The following is a 20,771-nucleotide window of genomic DNA, read 5'->3' as shown; positions in this document are numbered from 1 at the left end:
CATCCCTGTGTGTTCTACACTTTTGACAGAACTGCAACAAGAACTCTTTTTGCCCTCTAGGTAAATTTGTCGTAAAATTCCTGCAGCTTGCTTACTTCATTAATGCAAGTTCTCACAAATCCTCAAAATGCAAAAAAGGAAGGCTCCTTGGTTTTGCTCATACACCTAAAAATAGTAGCAATTAATTTTATTCTGGAAACAGCACAACAAAATCAAGATACACAAAGTAATAAATAATTAGATGATATACAAAAGCATTTATTACATTTTTATTTATTTAACTGGGGTAATTTCAACGTATTCTACAGTGTGCAAAGAAGAGCCAAAGAAAGGAAGAAAGAAAACAATCATAAAAGGAGAGGCCTAATTTTATTTTTAGGAAAATAGCTCATGGTTTCATAAATCTCTGAGAGCAGCAAAAACAGCAGATACACCAGACAGACACTGCTGTCTTTGTAGAGATAGATCTTGAATAATGCACAGAAAATTGTCCTTCACAGGTACTTTAGTTCTATAAAATTAAACATCACTTCTTAAAAATGAACTTCATATGGCTCCTCCTTGTGTCTTCTGCGTCATTTTACTCCACAACTGGCATAGGAAATATCACATAACATATATAACATATCACAATCACTGAAAACAGAACATACAGACACTTAAAAATATTGTGCATGCTATCTCTGAAGACACATGGTGTCAACAGTTTCAGTCACACAGCACAGTCCAAATACTTTTTAATGTTCGACACAACGGAAATACATCTTAAAGCAACACAACTGATCTCTGCAAGCAACAACTGGATGCAGCAGATAATACTTCTGGGAACGCAGAAGTTCATTTTCAACCCGGAAAAATATCTAGAGGCAACCACCACTCACAGTAAACAATTATGCATCTGATGCCCAACTTCGGATAATTAACACAGATGGTAACGTTCATCTGGCACAGTTATCAAAGAGAGGCTACGGTATGGTGGTGCCTTATGTGAAATCAGGGCCAAGAACTAATGCAGTCACAGCTTCATGACATAAATAGATCAGGATACTACCGCCTATCGTATGGCGGCTAATGTACTGATTGGTACAGGCTAAAGAAGGGAAGAATCTCGGTACAAATAGTGCACCTATTTGACGTCAGTTATGTGGTCCGGCTTATCACCTCGCTGATAACGCTCCCACATCTTCTGGAACAGTTTTTCCATACCCTGAGCATACTGTAAGCAGTCGAACAATGGACTCTCAGTTCGTGCTCGCCATACTTTAGCACGAGTGGCTTTCAAGCTGGAAAAAAAAAGGAAACGAATAATGTAACTTCTCATGGAAATAGCATACAATAGACTATGTACAAAAAAAAACGTGAGGGGGGGGGGGCACAAAAGTGAGAAAAACAGGGAAAAAGATTATATTATCCCAGATTTCTTTACTACCCATCCTCCAGCTACTTTTTAAGTAAATTGAAAGGTTGTTTCGCAAGTTGGCATATACACTATGTGATCAGAAGTATCTGGCCACCCCCCAGAAAGAGACATTTTTCATATTAGGTGCATTGTGCTGCCACCTACTGCCAGGTACTCCGTATCAGCAACCTCAGTAATCATTAGACATCGTGAGAGCGGAATGGGGTGCTCCACATAACTCAAGGACTTTGCACATGGTCAGGTAATTTGGTGTTAAGTCTACGTCTCTACGCAAGATTTCCACACTCCTACACATCCCTAGGTCCACTGTTTCCGATGTGCTCGTGAAGTGGAAATGTGAAGGGATACATACAGCACAGAAGTGTACAGGCCAACCTCGTCTATTTACTGACAGATACCGCCAACAGTTGAAGAGGTTCGTAATGTATTACTAGGCAGACCTCTATCCAAACCATCACACCAAAAGTCCAAATTGCATCAGGATCCACTGCAAGTACTACGACAGTTAGGCAGGAGGTGAGCAAACTCTGATTTCATGGTCGAGCGGCTCCTCATTAGCCACACATCACACCGATAAATGCCAAACGACGCCCCACTTTGTGTATGGCAGTGGTGTTATGGTGTGCTCGTGTTTTTCATGGAGGGGGCTTGCACCCCTTGTTGTTTTGCATGGCACTATCACAGCACAGGCCTAAATTGATGTTTTAAGCACCTTCTTGTTTCCCACTGTTGAAGAGCAATTTGGGGATGGTTATTGCATCTTTCAACACAATCGAACACCTCTTCATAATGCACGGCCTTTGGCGGAGTCGTTACACGTCAGTAACACCCCTGTAATTTACTGGCTTGCACGGAGTCCTGACCTGAATCTTATAGAATACGTTTGGGATGTTTTGGAGCACTGACTTCATGCCAGGCCTCACTGACCTCTCCTCAGTGCAGCACTCTGAAGAATGGGATGCCATTCCCAAGAAACTTTCCAGCACCTGATTGAACGTACGGCTGTAAGAGTGGAAGCTGTCATCAAGGCTAAGGGCGGGCCAACACCATACTGAATTCCAGCATTACCGATGGAGGGCACCACGAACTTTTAAGTCATTTTCAGCCAGGTTTCCGGATACTTTTGATCACATAGGGTATGTAACACAATTTTGTCTGTTATAGTGTTATCCTAATTGAATCAACATGAATTCTCTCTTAAAAGACCTATAACTATCATGGAAATTACTGGACGAAATCAATATGCTAGAGACTAGTTTTGATTTCATCAGACAGAAACCAATTTAGTGAAGTTTGTAAACAAAATTTGTAATTTTACACACACACACACACACACACACACACACACACACACCATGGATATGTTATCAAAGACCCCAAACCTATTCTCAAGAATATTAATTTACTTACTATTCTCTATCTGTACCAAGACGAACAGCTATGTCCTGGTATTCTTGGCGTGTGCTTGCCACAAGCTCTGGACATCCTAATGTAGCCAACTGAGATGCAGCTACTCTTGAAGCCAGCGTTTCACCTGCGCACACACACACATCTCAATATGCATCCAAACAGTGGGGTGGGAGTAAAAAAAAAAATGCAGTAACAACAACAAATGGAAGCTTCAGTTTTTGCCATTCTATTTTACTCTAAATAAATGGTCTAGACCAAGGCAACATAAATTGTTTACTGGACAGTGACTTGTTCTTGCATACAACTGCTGGTGGCTTAGGTTTTAGGGGCATTTGTGTTTTGTAACTATTACATCTGTGACTGGATTGAGGACGCACCATGTCATCTTGGATGGGGAATCAATGGAAGAACTAAGCGACTTGAGCTGTGCCCCAGTGTGTTAGGACCCTTACTACTGATGTTGCGTATGAATGACCTGGCAGACATGCACAAAACTGCCTAGTACCAATACGATCCAAAAAGCTGCATGTGAAAATGCGGTTTTGCAGGGGCCATATCTCAGGTTCTACTGACCACAGAGATAAAGGTCACACGTCTTGGCTGGCTCTTGGCCTAGTGAGCATTTGCACACTTATCTAAAGAAAGGGCATACTGTAGCCATCCTACGGTACATAGTCAAAATCTAAACATTAAGCACTTCCCCCTTCCATGCCCGGTGAGCAAATTGGTCGGTTCTGTTGCTTTAATTGTGGTTTAGGGTGGACTTCAGGTGTCTCATGAAAGTGCCATTTGCTCATGCTATGTTTTGGAGAAAATACCAAAAACACATGCTTTTCGCATACAGAAACTACGAACTATGGGTATGGCCACTTCTGTAACATTTTTACCACATGTTCTTAAGATAACGATCTTGATGAAAGTAGTCAGCCTACTTCTACTCGTAATATCAGGTATGAGGCATCAAAGTAGTGATATGTGGCAAGGTTTCTATCATCATTGCGGAAGTTCTGAGGTCACTAAATTATGTTTTAGTCAGCTTTTTTTTTCACTGACAAAACTTTATGACGTGGTGTCTCTGCATAATGGGCACTTCCTGGCTACACAAATACACCCAATAGGGTTCTGTAGTGAAAAAAAAACTGTTTAAAGTGTCTTAACTTGTCTGAAAAGAACTTTAAATGATTGTTAAAAATTATGTAAAACTGGAAAGACTGCAAATTCAGTGAACTATTTCTACTATTTTTACTCTTTTAAAATACAAATCAATTGCCAGGCAATTTCAATGTACTGTGATCGACGATTGAAGTTGGAAATAAGAGAGAGAGAGAGAGAGTGAGAGAGAGAGAGAGAGAGAGAGAGAAGGAGGAGGAATAGAAGAAGAAGAAGAAGAAGAAGAAGAAGAAGAAGAAGAAGAGTCGAGTGTGCCAAGATCATGAAATGCTACATTTCTCAATGCTGTCATAAACCAATCCACGACTGCAAATGATCATTAAATATACAAATTTACTCTTTTTTAAATATTTGATTTGTTTCTTTAATGATAAGATACTGGCAGCCTGTAATGCTCTGCAATGTTTTTGTCTAAGATTTGAGCTTGTTGCTATTACATGAAGATTATTTCAACGTGAAATTGACATCAAATATTTCTACAACAGACTGTGTCCAGAACAATGATTGGCAATTGCTCTGTAACCAAGAAGCTGATCTGAATCATCGAGGGACTGTACGATTTGGGGCAGTTCCAACCATTGTTTACAGAGACTTTGTTAGTATGTTGAAATGTAGTACTTATGTCACTGTGAAGGGTAGTACAGTGTTCAATAAAAGTTATTTGGACTGCCATACTATATAAATAACTTTCTGAAGTTCCCTCATATGCGCATTATAAAATCAGCAGTAACCAACAGATGGAACAGCAGCAAGTAACTTAATATCCTTACTATCACTTTTTTTTTTTTTTTTTTTTTTTTTTTTAAAAAAAAAAGGTATTATGTTCATTGCTTCAATGGGTGTAGTTGTTTTTATTAAAGTGGCGGCTACAAACTGCCAACAGCAGAAACAAACATCAATAACTTTTCAGACCACCACTGAAAGAACTATAAATAACAATGGATGTGGTACAGTGACAACGGATGTGTAGCCCTGAAGACATGTTGTGCCCATTTTGAGGTAGGGCACACTATTAGATTTGAACCCGAAAAACTATTTCCTAGTTCATATACCTTTCACCTCACCTCTGTGGCCTGAACCACGATGTACCACATTCAGTGCTGCATTCTGGAGTTCTCTTTTGACACACACTATCAGTTAAATATCTATGCTATTTCCAGGGATAGCTTTATGCACATACAGTTAAACGTCCTTACACACCATACAACAACAGATTTACAATCATCATCATCATCATCATCATCATCATCATCATCATCATCATCATCATCATCATCCTCCTTTCTTTCTTTCTTTCCTCAGACGTTATGTCTGGTTAAAAATGGAAAGTGACGCAGACAATGATCAAGCGTGACTTCCTTTTAACTATACGATATATGTTAAATTGCATTTAGGAACTTTCGGGTAATTGAACATGTATCAATAATTACAGATTTCTGTAATTGTATATATACGTTTGGATGTAGCTGTATTGCGTTGATGTACTGGTGGATATTGTGTGGTATGACTCTTGTAGTTGACAGTGTAATTGGTATAATGTCAACTTTTATCCTGATGCTACATGTCCTTGACTTCCTCAGCCAGTTGGATGTATTGTTCAATTTTTTCCTCCTGTTTTCTTCTGTATATTTGTTGTATCGGGTATGGATATTTCGATTAGTTGTGTTAATTTCTTCTTTTTATTGGTGAGTATGATGTCAGGTTTGTTATATAGTGGTGTTTTATCTGTTATAATGGTTCTGTTCCAGTGTAATTTGTATTCATCATTCTCCAGTACATTTTGCGGTGCATACTTGGATGTGGGAACGTGTTGTTTTATTAGTTTATGTTGTATGGCAAGTTGTTGATGTATTATTTTTGCTACTTTGTCATGTCTTCTGGTGTATTCTGTATTTGCTAGTATTGTACATCCGCTTGTGACGTGATCTACTGTTTCTATTTGTTGTTCGCAAAGTCTAATTTTATCTGTTGTGGTATTGGGATCTTTAATAATATGCTTGCTGTAATATCTGGTGTTTATTGTTTGATCCTGTATTGCAATCATGAATCCTTCCGTCTCACTGTATATATTGCCTTTTCTTAGCCATGTGTTGGATGCGTCTTGATCGACGTGTGGCTGTCTTAGATGATACGGGTGCTTGCCATGTAGTGTTTTCTTTTTCCAGTTTACTTTCTTCGTATTTGTTGATGTTATGTGATCTAAAGAGTTGTAGAAGCAGTTATGAAATTGCAATGGTGTAGCCAATGTATTTATATGAGTGACTGCTTTGTGTATTTTGCTAGTTTTTGCTCATTCTCTAAAAAATTTTCTTAAATTGTCTACATGTCCATAATGTAGGTTTTTTATGTCGATAACTCCCCTTCCTCCTTCCTTTCTGCTTAATGTGAATCTTTCTGTTGCTGAATGTATGTGATGTATTCTATATTTGTGGCAGTGTGATCGTGTAAGTGTATCAAGTGCTTCTAGGTCTGTGTTACTCCATTTCACTACTCCAAATGAGTATAGCATAAGTATTTATAGCGTTTGTCGTTTCTTGCTGTCAATTCTGTTTTCAGTATTTTTATCTTGACTATGCTATTTTTCTTACATTTGTCTGTTCCAAAAGCCATATTTATATCATTGCTGAATACTTCTGTTATCTTTAGTAATTGGTTGAGTTGTTGATTTGTTGCTGCCAGTAGTTTTAGATCATCCATGTATAGCGAATGTGATTTTGTGTTGGTATGTTCCAGTAATATTATATCCATAATTTGTATTATTTAGCATGTTGGATAGTGGGTTCAGAGCAAGGTAGAACCAGAAAGGACTTATTGAGTCTCCTTGGTATATTCCACACTTAATCTGTATTGGCTGTGATGTGATATTATTTGAATTTGTTTGGATATTAAGTGTGGTTTTCCAATTTTTCATTAGTATGTTTAGGAACTATCAATTTAGGATCAACTTTGTATATTTCCAATACTTGTAGTAACCATGAGTGGAGTACACTATCAAAAGCTTTTTGGTAATCAATGTATGCGTAGTGTAGCGACCTTTGTTTAGTTTTAGCTTGTTATGTCGCCTCTGCATCTATAATCAGTTGCTCTTTACATCCTGCTTTGCAGCAGTCTTTTTGTTCTTCATTTATAATTTTGTTATGTGTTGTATGTGTCATTAATTTCTGTGAAATGACTGAAGTAAATATTTTGTATATTGTTGGTATGCATGTTATGGAGCGATATTTTGCTGGGTTTGCTGTGTCTGCTTGATCTTTAGGTTCCAGATACGTATTCCTTGTGTATTATTATTATTATTATTATTATTATTATTATTATTATTATTATTATTCTGTCTATTGACTAAGAAACTGCATTTTTGTTTTCTAATGGAGTAGTTTATCCAATGCCAGCTAATTACACAGAAATATGATGTGTCCTTCACTCTTCTCATTTACGTCAAGTTCTAACCAAATTACATTAAATGTAAATACAATGGCTTTATGTAGCTCTACTCAAAGTTCATCTCTCAAGCCTCCAAAAGTTTGTAATATAAAGAAATTATAGCACTACATTACACAACTAATTCATTGGTTTTATGAAAATTGTTTCACCTGCATATTCCTTCACAGGACCATTATTTTCAACATGCATACTGAAGAACAGAGACATTATTACATATTGATTGCAATCACTTCTTAAAACTATGAATTACCTGGCAATGTAACAACAGGGGTACCAGTCCAAAGGACGTCCATACTTGTCGTGTGGCCATTACAAAGAGGAGTATCAAGACAGACATCAGCTAGCTGGCCACGTCTCACATGCTCTTCCTTTGCCGCTACATTACTGAACAGAATACGGCCTGGTGGCAAACCTAATTGCTGGGCTGCAGCCTGCAAATTTGGCTCTCCCACAGCAGGAAATCTTAACAGCCATAAAACTGAGTTTGGCACATGTTTCAAAATCTGTAAAACAATGTGTCTCAATTAGAGGGATAACCATTGCAATTGCAAGTAGCAATACTACTAAAAATAAATGAATACTGATAGAAAGATTGTAGCCCTTACCTTCCCCATTGATAAACAATGCCCAGCAGTGAAATTCTACTAATTTTATTCATAAAAGTAACTGCGATGCAGTGACACCAAGTACTGTATCTCACATAAGAAACACTTTCTCTGGCACTTTTAATCTATTTGTATAGGAATGTTCTCACAAATAATTTGCACAAAGATTTTAAGGACCCACTGAAGGCAACCATTAGCCCTTTTTTCCGTATTTCCTCATTCTGTTGATTATTTCCCAAAACCAACCAAATGGATGGCCATGACCAAAAAACATACCTTCTCGCTTTATAAATGAACCTCAATTTTGTTGCACACTCATATAGCCACAGAATTAGCCCCTCCGACTAATCAATAACAGTCCATGTTGCTTACATACATCACTAACCCTTAGTTATCTGATGATGTAGCCACTTTTTGAAGCTCCATCTCGCAGCTATCCTCAAACTTAAATGCTACTTCTATGATTAGTGATTATGTGTGAAAATTAGAAGAAAAATGGATGAGTATGGAGCAGGGCAAAAAAGAAGAACGGACTGAGGGAAAAAGTCACTTGTTGAGGTCAGGAAACAAGGATGTGACAGAAGGGGCTTAGAGTCAAGAATTTAATTCAGAATAAAACTGTAGAAATTTCAGAAATTATTGAAAATTGTTTTTCAAGAGTGAAAAAGAACTGGTTTTACAACAGCAACAATTACACATCACAGACAACACAAATGGTGATAATACGCTGCTAATTAGCATTACAACCTCAATAAAATTAAGGCCTTTTGCATTATGGAAATTTATTAATGTTCAAGGGAAGCTTAAATCTACTTTTAATTAAAAGAAGTTCAAATCAACTGTATGTCACTCATTTATCCCTCCACTAGTCTACTTCATCTGCCTTCTGTAAGCTCCACGGCTAATTAGAATCTTAAGTTCACACAGGTGTCACCATAAGGTAACATATGATTTGGTCTACAGTCACTTTTATTTTTGCCAACTAATTGCAGTATCACCCTCTGGCCACCCACTGGCACGTAATCACCACAGACACTTCCCGAAGTAGGAGCCACAAATACTGAGAACTTGGAAACTATTAATGAGAAACAATAACAGGGTCATAAAAAATATGACAAATTAAACTGAACTAATTGCAGGGGATTTTGAGAGGACACGAGAAATTATGACTACACAAATGACTGTGAACACTAAGCATATGAGGGAGGTAAGAAATCTACTAGACATGACTTTTTATTACTCAAGCAACCTCCGAAGAATATTGAACAGGCATATGGAGATTATTATAAATGTTTGTGTAGTACCATAAGGCGAATCCAGAGACTCTGATAGCCAATAATGAAAAATATGACATTAATGCTTAATGCAGAGTACAAAGGCATTAAAAATATGAAAGTATAGTGCATGGAGCTTACAGGTTTTCAACTGCGTTGATTAAAAACAAATGAAAAGCAGCAGCAGAACTGTTAACAAAAAGCCTGCAGAAAGAGAATCCAAAACTGAAGCAAGGCTTCCACTGTTCAACCTTAGAAGAGAAGAAAAAGATCCATAGTTTGTTTATCAACATGATCTTTTTAATCCACCAGATCCTCATTAAATTTGTCTCCAACTGAATAATAATTATTTATTTATTTATTTATTTATTTTTTTTTTTTAAGCAATGGATAAATTGTACAGTTTGGAATTCATGCATGCTGAAAAAGCTACAGGTTCAGTTTCAACAAAATCTTTACTTAAGGCTCTTGAAAAATGAGGCATTGATTCATTGATTATTAATATATTGATAGACCAAATACAGTGAATCCCTACTTTTACACTAAAATATGAATGATTCCAAATTAGTTTTTACGCACAAATGTAAGCATTAAATTTCATGAATGCATTGGTAGTTAATATTTTTGCTGAAAGAAACCAGAATTATGGTTTGCTACAAATTTGTATCTGTTATTCTAGTTCATAGATACCTTCAAAATTTTTGATATGTAGATCAAAAATTTATCAGAAGACCAGGACTGATTACAAGACCAACAACATTTTTTACTTGTACAAAAATTTATTTCCTTAGTAATGAGGCAAATACTGTTGACAGGAATGCAACAACATATTGATTGTATATACCTGTACAAGGATAACGTTACAGAACTGTACAGAAAAGTATGTAATTTTTTTTATAAAATTTAATTAGTGGAATAAAATAATCATTTCAGGAAGTACTGCTGTAGATGCTGTGTTTTATGAACACACACACACACACACACACACACACACACACACACACCAGCAATATGGATGCATGTAACTGAAAACCAATGGTACATGTCAAATAGCTATTATTCAACTTTTACCAACAACATTTTTTACTTGCACAAAAATTTATTTCCTTAGTAATGAGGCAAATACTGTTGACAAGAATGCAACAACACATTGATTGTATATACCTGTACAATGATCCATGGAACTAGTATTAATCTAATCTAATCAAGGATAACGTTACAGAACTGGCCATGACCTTGTTGAAGGGAACATCCACATTAACAAATTATTGAACTTACAATGAATTAAGGCCAGACTAAGTGCTGAATGTGGTTGTTCTTTGGTACCTATTTCTAATTTTACCATTCCAACTTATCTCAGAGTTTTCAGTTTTCAAGAGGAAACAAGCATTGTAAATGGTAGTAATACTTACATAGACCCACATTTGGAGAGTGAGAGGGTCAATTTTGTATAACTGATTAAAATTACAATAAACAACTGCTTCATCTGGCAAGCCATACTGTTGTCGAGTTGTTATCACAATACTCTGAGGAACTTCTTCTCCTGTTGCAGCTTTATTATTAGTCTGATTTGTAGCCAACCCATTCTGAACAACAACACCATTGACAGATGTTTGGATCTGCCCTGATGCAATCATTGTCTGAAATTAGTTTTAAATGTTAGTCCAGTTCAACAATGAACTTTTTCTTATCTGTACATAAATTTAATTTTCGTCTCTGTTCATGTAAGTTCCAACAAACCTCAATTGGTGTGGTAGTCGGTAGCTCAGCTACCTTTAAAGAAATTTCAACAGGTCGCGAACTATGTTTGCTATCTGAAGAAACCACCTCACGTATTTCTTTCACTGAAGTGTTTTCCATAATAGGTGACAGATCTGTAGCATTGATAACTGCTACGTTATCCGGCACTTCCTTCTTCCCAGTTGACTGAAAAAAGTATGTAATTTTTTTTTTTTTATAAAATTTAATCAGTGGAATAAAATAATCATTTCAGGAAGTACTGCTGTAGATGCTGTGTTTTATGAAGACACTAATGCACATTATACACACTCACTCAGGTTGTTCAATTATTTTATAAAAATGGGAATACTATCTGTAGTAGCAGATTACATATACTATTCTTTTTACATTATCACAATGAACTACAAAAACTTGCTTAAATAACACTCACCCTGTCTGTAAGGATAACTCTCTCTTTGAGATGTGGAAACATTTGCTTGTGATCACCAATGAAATATGTGTGTGGCATGTATGCTAATTTCTCACTGTACTGACTAGCCAATTCAAGAGGTGATGTAACTACATCTGTTATGAGGTAATCCATAAATGATGCTCCACTTGTTCCTGGATACCCCAGCCACATTACCTGCACTGGCGCTGGCCGGAGTGCAAATATTTCATTACGAGCACCTTTGGTATAACCATTCATGTTCACTAAAATGTGTATTCCATCAGAATTTATTCTGTCAGCTGCTTTCCCATTGCAAGGAACCTATTTAAAAAAAGAAAGGAGGCAAAACAGATATTACAAAAAATCACAAACTGAAAACAATTCTCCACTCCTTAAAGGGTGTTTCAAATTCTAAAAAATGTTTTTCCAACATACCATGCCTATGAGAAACACCTATGCGTTTGGAAATAATGAAATGTAGAAAGTGTACTACATTGCCATATTTTCCAATGCATTCTGGTTTCTAGCAAAACTTGACAGTCACTAATGACATGTAGATTGTGTGTCAATATTGCTGTAATGTGTTTAAGTCAGCAAAGCAATTCTTTGGAAAATGTATTTCCTATAACAATACTATTATTGTTAAAAACGTTTAACTTAGCGGCACCTGAAATAGCTCAGGCGTCCACTACAAACAGGATGCCATTATCTAGTTCTGTTATTTCTGTGAGGGAAATATTGATTACATCAGGAGCTTTCAGAAGACAACTGAAATGGACCAGTGGAGAGAAATGTAATTGATTTGCACATTTTATTAATTAAAAATGAAAGACTTATGATTCCTTTGCATATTAATGAACATTTACTATGCGAAAGATCAACATTTTAAATGCATTTGTAGTGCTCATTGGCAGCATAATTTCAGTATTTGTATACTGATGTATCTTTGTTGCTACTGCTGGGAAGCGAAGTCTTGCATTTTTTAAGAAGAAATTTTGGACAGTCATTTCTTTAATTTCTCTAGCATCCTTCCAAGTTAATCCCATGATGAGCTTCCCTTTCTATCACAATCTTCCTTCCTGCCCACAGCCTCCACAGTTCTTCCTCTCAGATTCTCTCCTTTTCTTTTTATTAGTCTCCTATTTTCTTCTTCGAATCTTCAACACCTCTCCCTACACACACACACACACACACACACACACACACAAATACTGTAAAGTAGCAATAAAAATGCTACAGGTCAAATGCTTGATCAATACTGTGGAATTATAGAATAGCTGCTACATTCCACCAACAATGGAGTAATCATGTTTGTGGCACAGCGTTGACTTACCAATTAGTGTAAGAGGATAAAACTTTCTTTTGGTAATGTAAGCGTATGAGAGAAAATTGACTCAGATTAAAAAAGGAATCAGTATTATAACCAGAGTTTCTTTTGACATTAAAACTAATCAGCTGTCCACATCAGTCATACAAATATTCAGGATGTTTGTCATTCTTTGTTGTAGGACAATCTTTGTTTGCCTTATTTCTAAATGAACATTATACAAAAGCTTTGGAAAGATGCTGGTATGTTACACACTTGTGTGAATGTCTGAAGAAAACTTGTGACTCAAAATAATAATAATATCAAACTGCAAAACAAGATAATTACAGGGACTCTGAACTGTGCTCTGTTTTCTGATTCAAAACTCATGACAAAGTTGCCATTATTCATAGAAAAAATTAGAACCCCCTCAGAAATTAAAAAATAAATAAATGGTTGCTTTTCTGAGGAACACCACTGTAAGACTCTTATTTACAACAATGAAATAAAAGAAACAAATGGCTGGACTTTTATACCTTCATGTGGCAGTAAAAGATTGGGGAACTGGAATGCCAACTGTGAATTACTGACACTTCAGTTATTCATGTAAAACTACAAATTAAATGTCAACAAAATGATTCAGTATTTTCATCTAAGTGGACTTGATAGTTAATCCTGTATAGATCACAATTCACTATGTTTAAGTATTGTTACTTGAGTGTCAGTGATGATTATTTCAGCAGACACAAGAGTACTGGAATACCAAACTTTGAACTAGATGGAACATGTTATTTCCATCGATACTCAAATATGACATGGTCAGGATGCAGTTCGCTAACTGATTGCATGCAGTGTTGGCTATTATTAAAATAACTGATGAATACCAGTAACTATTTACTACAGCAACTGTGTGCTCAGTAACTGCTACATACTACAGATTTTTTCTGCTGCCTCTAAACCCCTTAATACTAGCAACAGAAAGCTGGTTGAAATCAGAATTGATCAGCAGCAAATTTTAAATCTCAATTGGAATAACATACATCATGGATAGGCTAGGTGGTACTGGTGGTGGCATATTTGTTGCTGTATGGTAAGTGGAAAATAAACCAGGTTTTTTCATAAAAAAAAAATAAATAAATAAATAAAAAAAAGGGGTGGGGGGGGGGGGGGGGGGTGTCAAATGTAATCTGATGTTTTTACAAAACCAAGGCAATGAAAGAATGCTTTGAGGATATGAAATCACATTTCCCGGTCATGCTATGGTAATGGGGGAGATACCAACTTGCCAGATGAACAATGTGGGAGAAATGTTACGAACAGGTGCCACAGACAGGTATTGGGCAAGATTTTTCTTGAACTTACCTTGACCTTGTGAAGGTAAGGTCTTACATCATCTTGTCATAAAAATTATAGCATTAATGACTGGAGGCATTTAGAGGAACGTTGAGAAAACAATTGTGATGGAAAGAGAGCACATTATTTGAGCAGGCAGCATGAATTTCTGAGGTCGAAAATGTGGAGTACCAATGGATACAATTCCTCAGTACTGTACATATACATTTGTGCCAAACAAGATGGTGAGGTATCAGAAAAATCTGCCACAGTTCAACAAGTCACTAAGGAAGCAAAGATAGATTCTGCACACTATTACGCAAAGTGAAAGCCTTATAGACACACAAAAGCTGTACACGACAAAATAAACTTAAGGAGAGCAAGCATCAAATGAATGTTTTTCTACCAAGTAAACAATATATCTTCAGTTATTTTGTTCTTTATTTAAATATGCAAATGGATCAGACATCTTTGCAGCTACTTGATTCTCTAATGGAAAATCAACTTAACCAGCTCAACATAGGAAAGGCAAATGAACATAATAAAAGCAGTAGCAATTTAACATAGGGCCTGGAGCAACAAGGTCTTCAAAGTCAGGAAACAGGCATACATCATTCCCTTTTCTCGGACGGGCCGTTTGACAGACTCATGTGCAACTATAGTCCTGGAAAAGCAGCACATTTTTTCCTTGGAAAGCAGCACATTTTTTCCAAGTGTGTGTTTAATATGTGAGAGAGCATCACAGATGTTCGACTAACTAGTGGCAGACACTAAAAGAATCATTATGAAGCATGTAGATGTTTGCTGTGAGATTTCAGAGTATGGGCCTTCCAAGAAGAGGAAAGCACGTTACTTCTTCCCACAGACATTCAACAAAATGGCCATGACACAAAAAGATCACAGAAATCTGAGCTTATATACAGTGTTACCAACAGCCGTGCTTTGCATCCATCACCCATGAATGGAACTGCCTAGGAGAAGTGATAGTGATATCCAATAACAGCCTCCATCAAACATTATAAGGTCGATAGTATAGTATGTATTTAGCAGAAGAAGAGGCAGAACACACTTTATAACCTACTGAGCTCACGGAGTTATCAAGAGCAATAAATCTGAATGTAGATGGTATTAAGACGGAATGGCTCCAGTTGCTACAACTGCCTGGCACTAATAAAAGAAAATAACCGAAGTTCAACTGTATATAATAAAAAAATGTCTTTAAAGTATTCACCAGCAATTTTGGAGTTCCTTATATCACGAGCTAAACATAAAACTCCAACATTTAACCTAGAGAGTTCACACAAGATATCATGCAATAATTTTCTACTGTAAAGATCTGCTTCTACGAGGGCAGATCACATGTTACTCAGACTTTTGTTTTCAATTTATTATTTGTTGATATGACACAAAAAAGTATGCATAACTTTTGTACATAATCTGATTTAGAAATGCACCTCCCCTAGTGTTGTGAGGAGGGAGGGAGGGGAGATAGATTGGTTCGAGCAACATCATCTGCCAATTACGTACGAAATCTTCCACTGCTGAGTCACCCTCATATTGTTAGTGTATTAGAGTCTCCTTGTCCTCCAAAGACACAGAAAACTTAAGAGCCTTAAGACAAAGGTATAAACTGTAATGTGCCTTTGCCATCAGGGAGAATGACTTTTACTGCTTCATCACATTGTTTGCTGCAATATTTGAGTAACTTCACTCAAACGGCAACAGTAATCTGCTGCAGTGGTGGTGTGATGCACATGCCAAAAGCCAATATGCAGAACACCACACTTGTTAAAAAACACTGGCACAAACACCTTGCCACCTGACAATCGAGTCTTCGCTTTCACTTTGCTTGTCCCACCAATCCTTTGTCACTCTTTAAAAACTTGTTTGGACTCAACCGTGTAGTGGGGTACCCACATTTTATCACAGGTCACAATGAGGCTGGAACAAATATGTCTTTAGCTGCGAACATTTGAGGCTTTCACTAATTTGCATATGTCTCAGTTTCTGTTCAAATTTGTGGTGACCTATTTCCGTTGAAATGTTGGTTTGACAGCATCTGTAACTTAATCCAATCTTAATATAAAATTTGCATTCTATAAAATGTATGTCACCTTCACTGAAATCACTAATGGCATTAAGTTCTCTACTACAACGCTCATGTGCAGATGACAATCAGGGCCCTCATTTTCAACTTATTTGTGGTCTTGCCAATCAAACACACGAGGCCTTGAAAGAGCCAACAACGAACTCTGCTTTCATTCTCTGTAAGATTTCTGTCAACTGAATGCCCTCAAGGGTATTAAATTTGGCAATGATCTGCTATGCCATCAAACCAAGAAGTAAGTAAGTAACATTTAAGAGTTTTAACGTCCCATCGACAATGTGGTCATTACAAACGGAGCACAAGCTCTGATTATGGAAGGATAGGGAGGGAGGGAAGGAAGGAAATTGACTGTCCTTTTTTAATGGAATCACCCGGCATTTGCCTGGAACGACTTAGGGGAATCTGGATGGGCAGACCTCTTCAGCGCTGTGCTCTGTTAACTCAATGTCTTGTTTACATTTACTCCACTGTCATATGTATAGGGAATTTATACTAATATTGAATGTACTTTTGCAGTGCAATAAGTACTCCGAACATTGCAGCACAAAATGTCTTAGAAAACCTTTGTAATTTTTCTTCACATACACAACTGATGAGCCTTTACACTGCTCACCACTCCAAGATCATACACTGTTCCGAGCTACTGCATTTCTCTTAAAACATTATACTCAGCAAATACAGCTGCTTTACGATGACTGGCATCCTGCAATTATTTGACAGTTAAAGAAAAACTTTCACCTTCTTTCTCACCTAACATAACTAAAAACATACAAAAATATGTAGAGATTACAGCACACTCAGATTCTTCACAATGTTGCAATAATTCGACAACACTGCTGTGGCACCAGCAGGAGTATTATAAACACATTTTAATTATTTTGGCAAAAACAGAAAGGAAGATTAGGGTTTTTACACCCTGCTAATGATATGATTAACAGAGAGTGATCGGAAGACTGGGTAATTTCTCGTAATTAATAAGGAATGGTTTTAAACTTCCAATAGTCAATCATCAATGAACGGAATCTGGTAACTATGAAAGAAAGAACTATCTTGCATTCTTTAATTCTGGTACGTTTCTTGACTAACGATCAACTGAGCTGCAGACTTTCCAGGCAAAGGAACTTTCATTCTTACATCACTACCACGAAAATTTTAAACCCACTGGACAGAAACTTTGCCTGTGTACCATTCAACTTAAGCAGTTGGGTTTTCAAACTGTCATATCTCAACAACAACAACAACAACAGCAACATATCTCTTAATTCTTTTTATAAATGTGCCAAAGAAATAATACTCCATTTCTTAACAGTAAAAGCATTGTAAAGTAAATTACCTGTGACAAGTCAACAAAATGTTCAGCTTCTCTTGCTATTTTCGCTCTGAAAGTTGTCCCATCATCAGGACTCAAAGCATAGCAGTAGACTTCTACTTTAGATTTGTTATGTAGTCCAGGAATAGACTGCATAAGATGTGATGTTGGATGGTTACCAAAATCAGAAGAAACATAACCAATGCGCAACCTAGCGTTTAGCTCTTTAGGATACTTGTAAGGTGGTTTGTGTAAGACGTGAATCTGTAACAAAAAGTGGACAACAGGGGAAAAGTTAATGCAATTAGTATTTGTAATTAGGTACTACAAATTTTCTGGCTAAATATTTGGCACAATAGAATTGTTGCAGCTTACCTTTTCAAGACATAGATTGGCATGCCTGGCTGCTATAGCCTTACGGAATTCATGAGATAATGGATACAGCATTGAATGATGAGGATGAACTGACGGTAAACGATTTTTATCAAGTTGTTCTGCCACAATGCTCACAAGTTTTTTCATGCGAGCCTCATAGTCTGTCCAATCACATACTATTTGCAAACAATGTGCAAGATTACAATATGCATCTGGGAAATCAGGCTTCAATTTCAGAGCAGTCCGATATGACTGAATTGCTTCTGGTATGTTTCCTGAATCCTACGTGGGAGCAAAAAGAGATATCATTCACATTAGAGTTTGTAAGATCTTAGTACATAATGACAATATTTAGTTAGCAATTCCCATTACCAAGAATTTCTGAAAGTGAAGGAATCTTTATTTCATAATGATTATCAATAGAAATGTAGCCAACTGGCAAAACAAACAAACAAACAAACACACAAACACACACACACACACACACACACACACACACACACACACACACAAATAACAGTGAAATTGTAGAGAACTTTAGTGAATAATGTTTTCTCTCAATTACAAATAACTGCAATGAAAGATTTATAGAACACGTGAACTATTATTAGTATTACCTTATGAATTGATGCCAGATTACTATGCGCATCAGCAAATGCTGGATTAATTTGTATGGCTCTTGTGTAACACTGTAGGGCACCTTGTATATCCTGCATTTCTTTCAATGTGTTGCCCATGTTACTATAGGCATCAGCAAATGTTGGCTGGATCCTGTGTAAGCAGTTATATTAACACGTTTGAAGTAATCTGAAAGTGTTAATCTCAGACAATATTTAAGGACCTTTTTTGAATTATTATAATTACCTGATAGCTTCCTTATAATGCATAAGTGCTTCATTGAGTTTCCCTTGCTGTTGCAGAACAGATGCCAAATTTGAATGTGCAGCTGCAAACTCAGGAAACACCTCGAGGGCTTTCAAGTATAGTCTAGTAGCTTCTTCAATGTAGCCCTGCTCACGCTTGATGTTCGCCAAGTTGTTGAGTGAGTCGGCATGTGTGGGGCATAGCCGCAATGCTGTGTTGTAACAATCTTCTGCTTCCACAACCTATAAATTGAATAGGATAGATTTGTATTGTCGTCTTGGTAAAGGAATCACAAACCCATGTTCTGCAGATTATTGCTACGTATCAAGTATAGGTGACAGTCATTCACAAGCATTTTACTCATATTTTCAAGTGCCACTGAGTTAGTACTAAAATAATTAAGTTTGTCAGAACAATGATGGTCTGCATATCCTGACACCCAAGCAGGTTTTATTTAATAACCAATCGCTACAAAAATGACAACTTCTGTAACTTCAGCTATGTTTTTTGGTACTTGTTATAATTTCTACTAGACACTTAAGCAACCAAAACATTTTCATTCATCACTTTAAGAAAAAAACAAACTACCATTGTAATGATTGGTTCTGTCAATAGTGATTGTTCTTTTTGCTTATGTTGTGGGTAATGCTACAAGGGATGATCAGAAACTAAGGTTACAAAGCCCTGCAGTGGAACGTGCACTTTTTATTTCATTGAAGCAATACTGAAAACTGATAGACCTCCTTGTCAGAACAAGTCGTCAGCTTCCCAAACGCTCCTTCGAGTAGGGAAAAAGGTGAAAGTCGCTTTGAGTGAGGTCTTGACTGTAGAGAGGATGTTCAACAATGTCTCAGCAGAACTGCTTCAACAGCACACCGATTTTCTAAGCTGCAAGAGTTCGCATATTATCATGACAGAAGCTGACACCCTTTTTAAGAATTCCTGGCTGTTTCCTCCAGACTGCTTCACGCAATCGTGCCAATGTCTTGCATTATCAGCCAGCACTGTCTTCCCTCTTTGCAAAAAGCTCATGAGAATGGCACATATCCTGTCCCAAAACAATGTGACTGTCACCTTCCCACAGATGGCATCTCCTCAAATTTCTTTGTCTTTGGAGAGGTGTGTTTTCACTTCACTGAAGACCACTTACTACTAGGGGTGCAGTCATGGACCCATGTTTTATCACCCATGACAATGTGGTGAAGAAAACTGTTCTCTTCTGTGGAGAACCATTGCGAAAGTTTTAGGCTTGCCCCCACATGCTTGTCCTAGTGCTAATTGGTTAGATTTTGTGGAACACATCATGAAAAACTTATGTACTGCAAAATACTGTGAACAGTAAGACAAATGCTTCCAAATGACATTCCAAATGCTACTGTCATCTGCTGTAATGTGATCCTCCTATTGTCCTGACTCAGCTCTTACTTGCTGAGTTGTGTTTAAATCTTTTTGATACTTCACTGGGTCACTCACAGCAATAATCATCAGCAAGTTTTCTAGACGAGTTGTATACTTTTGATGCCACTCTGCAACATGCTGACAAGACATTACAGTCTCGCTGTAAACCTTTACGAACTGCGGTGAATTTCAGCTGTGGTTGCAATTTTTTTTAGTCCACAGAAATTTAATAACTGGTCGAAATGTTTCACAAGACCAGTTACCCACACAAATCACCGTTTGTGTTGACCTATAACCAGTGCTGTAGGTGATGAGTGGCTGAAACTCTGCACAATTGGCAACTGCAAGTTTCTGAATAACTGCACACTAATTTCTCTGAAAGAGACGAAACTCCAGGAATATCATCGGTGTAACCTTAGTTCCTAGTGACACCTCACCTCATACATAGCTACTGAACATTCACGGCTGTGTATTGTCTGTCAGGATTGTGGCTTTGCAATCAGTTTCAGGATCAGTCTCTTATGCCATGCTAATAACATTGCTTTGCAGTCTTCCAAGGAAGTATATGTAACAGTTCTTCACTCTACTTT

The 20,771-nt window shown here is 37.0% G+C and overlaps 1 protein-coding gene across 2 annotated transcripts in view; it reads right to left on the bottom strand.

Moving 5' to 3' along the window:
- Positions 1 to 350: 350 nt before the first annotated feature.
- Positions 351 to 20,771, bottom strand: part of LOC124610567 (UDP-N-acetylglucosamine--peptide N-acetylglucosaminyltransferase 110 kDa subunit) — a 144,482-nt gene continuing 124,061 nt past the window's right edge. For both annotated transcript variants that reach the window (XM_047140168.1, XM_047140169.1), the window contains 10 exons: positions 18,784 to 19,025; positions 18,537 to 18,690; positions 17,920 to 18,201; positions 17,569 to 17,808; positions 11,491 to 11,811; positions 11,061 to 11,246; positions 10,733 to 10,960; positions 7,692 to 7,944; positions 2,831 to 2,954; positions 351 to 1,283 (listed from right to left, as the gene is read on the bottom strand). In XM_047140168.1, coding sequence (XP_046996124.1) covers positions 1,127 to 1,283; positions 2,831 to 2,954; positions 7,692 to 7,944; positions 10,733 to 10,960; positions 11,061 to 11,246; positions 11,491 to 11,811; positions 17,569 to 17,808; positions 17,920 to 18,201; positions 18,537 to 18,690; positions 18,784 to 19,025 — 2,187 coding nt within the window. In that variant the 3' untranslated portion in view covers positions 351 to 1,126. The remainder of the gene's footprint in view (positions 1,284 to 2,830; positions 2,955 to 7,691; positions 7,945 to 10,732; positions 10,961 to 11,060; positions 11,247 to 11,490; positions 11,812 to 17,568; positions 17,809 to 17,919; positions 18,202 to 18,536; positions 18,691 to 18,783; positions 19,026 to 20,771) is intronic.

Source organism: Schistocerca americana, chromosome 1 (assembly GCF_021461395.2).
Source record: "Schistocerca americana isolate TAMUIC-IGC-003095 chromosome 1, iqSchAmer2.1, whole genome shotgun sequence".
In the NCBI taxonomy this organism is placed as follows: Eukaryota; Metazoa; Arthropoda; class Insecta; order Orthoptera; family Acrididae; genus Schistocerca; species Schistocerca americana.
The sequence above is the reverse complement of the archived record's forward strand: the minus strand, read 5'-3'. Positions and strand labels throughout refer to the sequence as shown.